The sequence below is a fragment of the Falco punctatus genome (assembly GCF_963210335.1).
Source record: "Falco punctatus genome assembly, chromosome: 1".
Taxonomy (NCBI): domain Eukaryota; kingdom Metazoa; phylum Chordata; class Aves; order Falconiformes; family Falconidae; genus Falco; species Falco punctatus.
Window position 1 is genome coordinate 127135254 of NC_137580.1, and position 7721 is coordinate 127142974.

Consider the following 7721-nt stretch of genomic DNA (forward strand, 5'->3'; position numbering starts at 1 on the left):
GGCTGCTGGGAGTTGTCGTTCCTGCTGCGGCCGCGGTGGTTTGGCCGCTGCCGGCCGCCGTGGCGGCGCGCGGGGGCTGCCGGGAGCCGTAGGCGGTAGCTGTGCGGGGGGCGGGCGGCTACGCTCGGGCGGCGCCGCGGTGAGTGGGGACACCGGGGCGGGGGGCGCGGGCCGTGCTGCGGGGCCTCGGGGCCCGGCCTGTGGGGAGGGGGCCCGCCGGGCTGGGGCGGGAGCACCGCGGGCACAGAGCACTCTGCTCGGGGGGAACACCGGGGGCGCCGAGGCTGTGCCCCGCGGCAGAGGGTCCGGGGGGCGCGGAGGCCCTCAAGGCCCCGCTCAGGCCGGGCGGGGCATCGGCTTCCCGGCAGCTCGCTCCGAGTAGGGGGTTCGGGGGTCCCCGTGCCCGGCGGGCCCGAGGGTTCCCGTGTCCGTGCCCGAGGGTCCCCGTGTCCGTGCCCGGGTGGGCTGGGGGCGTCCCCGTGGCCATGCCCGGGGGGAGAGGGCCCCGTAGCTGTGCTCAGGGCAGGTGCTGGGGTCCCTACAGCCACAGTGGGGACCAGCGCACTGAGCCGGGTCCCCAGGGCCCTGCCGAGGGCGGTGCTCCGGGATCGTAGCAGAACGGAGGAGCACTGCCCCCCCTCCCCTGCAGGGTTTTTACCCCGCTGTGGCGGCGCCCTGGGGCGAGCAGCCGTCCCTCGTGGGCTCCTCTGTGTCCCGGCCGTGGCCAGGAGCACACCCGCCTGCCCGGGCTCGGCCTCCCATGCTCAATGCAGCCTCTGTTCACCCCTCTGGCTGCTGAAAGGCACATTGAGAGCCCCGTGGCATGGCTGCTTGTGGGGAGCACGGCCCGTGCCCAGCGCCAGGCCCGGGGCCCCACCACAGCCGGTGACAGGCCTGGGCTGGCAGCTGGGCACCCCTCTGCCTTGCCCTAGGCTGGGGGTCCTTGCCCTGTGCTGCGTGGCACGGGGTGATGGGGCAGCTTCCAGTCCCTGGGGGCTGCTCGCTCCCTGCGCAGCCTGGTATAGTCCATCTGCAGGAGCCCAGGGAGCTGCCACATCCCCTGTGCTGCACGGAGGGAGGTGGCAGGGAGAGGCACTGCTCTGGCACCTTGGCCCTGTGGGTGGGCACAGCGCAGGGTGGGCTGAGGGTACCCACATATGAGTCATGCCCAGAGGAGACACCATGACAGTGGGCAGACCTGGTAGAGGCTACTGCAGCTTCAAGGCTCGGCAAGTTCTGGTGTTTGTCCCTTGAACCCAGGTGCTGCACTTCCTGCTCAAGCATTGGCATCCTGCTGGGGTGGAGCTGCCACGTGTCTTCTGGTGTCTCTGTGGGGCCTGGGGACATGTCTACTGCTCAGCAGCAGGGGTGGTTCCTGGGGGCTGTGGGAGCTGGGACAGGCCGGCTAGCCACTCCATAGGCACCAAGGGTTGTTCTTGCTGGTGGAGGGGAACTCCCTCCTGGGGCTGTGCAGGAATGCTGCTCAGCAGGACACCCAAGTACAGGTCCTGGGGGACTCGCCCAGGGTTACTGTGGACCCTGGGGCAGGTAGAGGTGCTGAGCAGGTCATGCATGCCTGCCAACACTTTGGGGCTTGTGGCTTGTTCTGGTCTGGGAGGGCAGAGCAGGGTTGAGGTGGGAGGGGGCTGAGAGTGCCCTCAGCAGCAAAGCAGCCCCCTTCCCTGCTTGAGGCAGCAGCACCTTCTCCTGCTGCAGGAGAGGGGATGAGGTCCCTCACCTCTCCCTTGTGGCCATGCCCTGCAGCCCCCTGAGCTCAGTGCAGCACCAGGCTCCAGCTCTCTGACCTGCTTCCTCCCTTTTTTCCACCAGGTTCTCCTTGCCCCAAGTCTGATGCCCATCCCGCCCTGCCATGAGTCTATGAGCCCCCTCCGGATCAGCGTGGGTGGTCTACCTGTCCTCGCGTCCATGACCAAGGGTGCTGATCCCCGCTTTCGACTGCGCTGGAAGGCCATCGTGCTGTCATCAGCTTGTGTGGGGATTGTGCTGCTGCTCTTCTGCCTGCACCGGTCCTCACCAGCGCGGCATGGTCCACCCAATCCTCACAACTGGCAGCTCAGCCTGCACACAGGGGACCGCTACAATGACACCTACCCGCTGTCCCCACCCCAGAGAAACCCCGAGGGTGTGCGCTACCGCATCGGAGTCATTGCGGACCTGGACACGCAGTCCCGGGGCTCTGAGGAGCACACCTGGTTCAGTTACCTGAAGAAGGGCTACCTGGTGCTGTCGGACAGCGGGGACAGCGTGACAGTGGAGTGGGACAAAGACGAGAGCGTGCTGCAGTCCCACCTGGCTGAGAAGGGCAGGGGCATGGAGCTCTCAGAGCTGGTCGTCTTCAATGGGAAGCTGTACACTGTGGATGACCGGACAGGAGTGGTCTACCAGATTGAAGGCAACAAGGTGGTGCCCTGGGTGATCCTCCCAGATGGGGATGGCACAGTAGGGAAAGGTGAGCTCTGCCAGTCTGCCCTGCAGATGCAGAGCAGTGAAGCCCTTGGCTCTTTGCGGCTCGCTGGGGTGGGGTGCACCGTTTCTGTGACTCCGTAAGCCTGGGTGGGACAGGGGCAATCCTGCCCAGGGACTCGGGAGGCTGTGCCCAGGATCTGGGTGTCTGGTGTGGTGTTCAGGGCAGTGTGGCCAGTCTGATGTTTGTGCTGGCTGAGCCCTGGCTCATGCCATTCTCTCCACTGCAGGCTTCAAGGCGGAGTGGCTGGCAGTGAAGGACGAGCACCTCTACGTGGGGGGACTGGGCAAGGAATGGACCACAACAACAGGGGAGGTGGTGAACGAGAACCCCGAGTGGGTGAAAGTCATCGGCTACAAGGGTGATGTGGGCCATGAGAACTGGGTGGTGAACTACAACGCACTGAGGGCTGCGGCAGGGATCCGACCCCCAGGTACTGAGTGAGGCTCCCTCCTGCCACCCTGTGTCCCACACCCTCAGCAGGCCCCAGGGCTGAGGTCTCCCTCCCCATAGATACTGGGACTGGAGTGAGACTTAAAGGATGCTGGAGGCCAGAGACCTCGCCCTGTCCTGGCAGAGAGGCCAGAGCTGACCCTGGCCAGTTTTCTCCTGTCTGCCACAAGCAGTGGGAGGTTCACTTAGCTGGTGCTGTGCCTGGCAGCCAGGCCCCCTGGGCAGAGGAGGCTGTGCCAGGGTGCCCCTGCCCAGCTCCGGGAGGGACTGGGGGGGCTGCTGCATGGGCAGTGGGGCAGGAGAAGGCAGAAACATTTACAGCAGTTGCCTCTGGGGGCTGCAACCTCCCCGGCTGTGGTGTCCTTTGGAGTGGGGAGCAGACCCACCCCAGCCTGGTGGGTGCTCTCTGCCTCATGCCGTCAGACACCACTCCTTGCCGCAGGTTACCTGATCCACGAGTCGGTCTCCTGGAGTGACACCCTGCAGCGCTGGTTCTTCCTGCCGCGCCGTGCCAGCCATGAGCGATACAATGAGAAGGCAGATGAGCGGCGAGGCACCAACCTGCTGCTGAGCTCTACTCAGGACTTTGGGGACGTGACGGTGGGACGTGTGGGTGAGGTAGTCCCTACCCATGGCTTCTCTTCCTTCAAGTTCATCCCGGACACAGACGACCAGATCATTGTGGCGCTGAAATCGGAAGAGGACAACGGCAAGATTGCTAGCTACATCATGGCCTTCACACTGGACGGGCGCTTCCTTCTGCCTGAGACCAGGATTGGGAGTGTGAAATACGAGGGCATTGAGTTTATTTAACCGACTTTTCGACTGGACTGGAGGGGCGCTGGGGCAGGCCCTGCTAGCATGCTCCTAGCCAGGCACATGCCCCAGGCTTGCCCGAGGGATGCTGGGCAGCACTCCCAGCTCTGTAGTTGGCCTTGGCATCTCTGGTAAAGCATTGGCTCTGCTGCAGCAGGTGTGGTGTGGGTGTTTCGGCAGTGGCACCTGGTGGCAAGGGACTGCCACCACAGGGTGCTGTGAGCCCCAGTCCAGGAGACAGACAGTGGTCCAGATGTGCCAGTTCCCTGCGCAGGCCCTGAGCTGCAGCCATTAGCACCCAGCCCCTAACTGCGACAGAAACCCTTTGCGGTGAGTCGGTGGCTGTGTTGACATCTGGGCTCTGGGTTTGCAGCTGAGGAGGAGCCTGAGCCCCAGCTCTGCTGCTCTGCCTCGTGTCCTGCTGTGCTGCGGTGCTCCCCCGATGGAGGAGGGGGTGACGAGCTGGAGCACTGGGCCTGTCCCAGTACCTGGAGGAGCGGGTCTGAGCCAGGCGCTGGGGTCTAGCCATGCTGGCAATGTGTCCTGGGGCCACCCTGCAGGAGAACCTCCAATCCGTGTCCCCAGCACCTCACTGGGAATATACTGGAGACATGAGGACAAGCATCCCTATAGGGAGGAGCATCCTTGAGGGTGCAATTGACCAGATCCTGCCCCATTCCTAACCCTCCTGGGGTCAGAGTGACTAGCTGGGGATAGGGGCATGGCATGGTGTCCCAGCCAGGGCAGGCAAGGGCCATCTATGGTGTCATAGCTGAGGGGGATTTCATCAGACTTTTTCCCAGAAGGTCATTTTCCTTCCCTTTTTACTGTAAGCTGGGTGAGGTGATGGCTGTGGTAATGGGCAGCCCTGGGCACTTTTCTGGGGAAGGTCCCACGTGGGAGGGGGACTGTGGTGGTGTCCCTCTGGCCCTGTCACTGAGGGGGATGCAGCTGTTCCTGCATCACCAGTAGCACCAGGGCTGGGGCTTTTAGTGGTCTCAAGTAGCAGCAGCTGGGGCTGCTGCTGGCACTGCTGTACCGGTATGGTGGCTCTGCCCATGGGGCTGGGGGAAGCAAGTGTGGTCCCAGGTGACTGATGGGTCCAACAGCCATAGCCAGTTGTAATGTGGGCACATCCCTGTGCGTGGCCCTGTGCCATTCCCAGCCTGCACCCCAAAGGAGGTACGTGGTTTTGCTGGCTTGGGCCCCAGAGGTGCCTCTAGACCCAAAGCTGTCAGCTCCAGGAAGATGCAGGACCTGGACAGAAGCCACCAGGAGCCATCAGAAAAGATGGCCATGCCTGCTCCAAGGGCTTCCATGTTTGGTATAGGAGGGAGAGCCAGAAGCACCAGCTTAGCTTCCTGGGGCCTGCAGCAGCTGGGAAGCATTCACAGCAGCCCCAGGCTTTGCTGGCCAGGGAGCCCTTCCCAAGCTTGCCAGCAGTGTTGTGAAATCATGGCAGCAGCCTGTGGCCCCTCAGGAGGAACTTGCATAGTTCTTGGGAGCCGAAAGTGTGAAACATGGGCATCTGCTGGCCCCCGGGGCCTCCTTCCCACCCCACTAACCACAAGAATGCAGCTCCTGGCCTGGCCTGTGCTCCCCTGCCTCAGCCCCTGCCCTAGTTGGCAGGGCAGCAGTTCTTCACACCAGTGAGGTGCTGGGGTTCATGGTTGGCTCTGTGTTGCCCCCCAATTTGGCAGCAAAGAGCTGCGGGCACAGGGCAGCTGGCAAGGAACGAGGTGACTGCGGTGCCAGGACCCTCCACTACCCTGGCTGTGGGAGTGGGACCTCCCTCTCCACCAGAGCAAGGCTGTGGTCAGGACCCCTGGGGATGGGCCCAGTGCAATGCTGGGGCAACCTCGCAGCAGTTGGTGCCTGTGAGGATGCCACCAGTGGAGCCACTGTCAGAGGGACCCAGCAGGCACAGCTCCATAAGCAGCTGCCTTGTAGCTCTGGGCACAAGACACAGCTAACACCAACATGAGTTTGGGCTGTCCAAGTGTCTCCCTGCAGCCAGGGGACCCTGTTACACACTGCCCCTTGGACAGCCCTGCCAAAAGGGTGGGCTTTAGATAACCTGGGACTGGCTGCCACCATTCAGGGGCGGGCTTGGCTCCCATACCTCCCCTGCCTGCCCTGGCACTGCCCTGCTGTGGGGACTGGCCCTGCCTGGGGGAAGGAGGGGGCCTGTTGATGCAGTGTCTGGGCCGCAGTTGGGTGGGAGGACCCACGGTGCAGAGAGCTGGCAGGGACAGGCCCTCCCAAGAGCCCAGCCAGGCTGCCCCCCCCACCCTCTGTTTACGGTGTCCAGCACCTCTGTGAGCTGAGTGAGGAGTGCATACAAGGCTGGACACGTGTTTTCATTTAGCCCAGAAAATGACTCACGCTGGCGCTGTGCTGCAAGTGGACACGCTCATCTCTGCAGGGCAGCCCTACCCCGGCCACAGACCTGTCCCCAGCACCACGGGCAGAGCTGGCCTCAGCCCGTGCATGTGGCCTCGGGGGCCATGCAGCACCTGCCCCAGGGTGCCCCCCCAGCCTGTGCTGGGTGCCGGCTGGCCATGGGCCACATTGGCCACTTTGCCTTTGCCTGCACTCCACTTGGCACAGGCATTCATGGCCTTGCTCACCCTCCTGGCCCGGGGCTGGTGACTCCACAGCACCTGTCTTGGCCCCACAGCTGTCCTGGTGGCTGTCACTGCTCTGTGGCCCCTTCTTGTTCCCTGGACTCAGCCAGGCAGGGAGCTCTGCACTCCACTGGGAAGCGGGGCCTTCCTGTACCATGTCCCTCTGCACCCCCAGAGCATTCCACCAGCTGCCCTGCCAGCCCATGCTGGCCCTTTTCCTAATGAACTGGCTTGACCCCATCTTCCCCCTCCTCATGCAGGCAGGATGTCAGGGGCCTGTGAGGCTGTCAGGGCCTGGGGCAGTGGTGCAGTGTGGGCAACAGGACCGCAGCCCCTGCCTCGCCACAAACAGGACTGGGCTGAAGCATCCCTAGGCCTCCCAACCCTTGGCCCTGTGGTGCCCTTGGAGCAGCACAAGTGACCAGCAATACCAGGACATGAGGCAGCAACCGGCACCTTGGGCAGCCAGGCCAGCAGGACTCCTGGTGGCTGCTGCTGAAGCATCTGCAGCATGCCCCGCAGCAGAGTTGGGGACCTGGAGCCTCATCACCAGGTTTCGCCCACCATGCCAGCACTGTGGATGCAGTCCCCTCCCACAGCTTCCCTGCAGGCTCTAGTGGGGCTTGGACTAGCTTCAGCCGCCCACATTTCTGCTGTTTCTTCGCATCCTAGAGGGCAAGCAGCTCTGGCACCTCCCTCAAACATGAGTAGCCGTGGCAGGGCAGCTCTGTGGTGAGAGGCTGGCTCAGGAGCAGATTTTGTGGCCGTGGTGGTGGCTGCCCCTGCCAACACATACCTGTAGCACCCAGCTCAGCTGTGCTCAGAAGCCATGTCCCTGCCCAGAGGCAGAGCTGGGCTCACTGCTGCTTCGCTGGGACAAGGGCACCGCTGGAGGAATGAAGTACGCTTGTGCAGCCGGCTGGCCTGGGCACGGGAGTACTGGCACAGAGACCAACAGCACCCCAGTGCCCTCCACAGTGATGCAGTGTGCTGGTTTGGGCTGGGATAGAGTTAATTTTTTCCATAGTAGCTGGTATGGGGCTGTGTTTTGGATTTGTGCTGAAACCAGCGTTGATAACACAGGGATGTTTTCTCTATTACAGAGCCACGCTTACACAGCACCAAGGCCTTTTCTGCTCCTCACCCCACCCCACAGCGAGCGGGCTGAGGGGCACAAGGAGCTGGGGGGCGGGACACAGCTGACCCCAACTGACTCGAGGGATATTCCAGACCATGACACCATGCTCCGCATATAGGGCCAGGGGAAGAAGGAAAGGGGGGGACATTGGGCGTGATGGCATTTGTCTTCCAAAGTCCCCGTCATGCGTGATGGAGCCCGG

General features: G+C 63.4%; 1 protein-coding gene across 1 annotated transcript; it reads left to right on the top strand.

Annotated features, from left to right (window-relative positions):
* The first annotated feature begins 37 nt into the window (after positions 1-37).
* Positions 38-3907, top strand: CANT1 (calcium activated nucleotidase 1). The gene is made up of 4 exons (XM_080381415.1): positions 38-139; positions 1831-2470; positions 2715-2918; positions 3381-3907. The coding sequence occupies exons 2-4, from the start codon at positions 1852-1854 to the stop codon at positions 3749-3751; spliced, it is 1194 nt and encodes a 397-aa protein (XP_080237541.1). The 5' UTR covers positions 38-139; positions 1831-1851; the 3' UTR covers positions 3752-3907.
* Positions 3908-7721: the final 3814 nt, after the last annotated feature.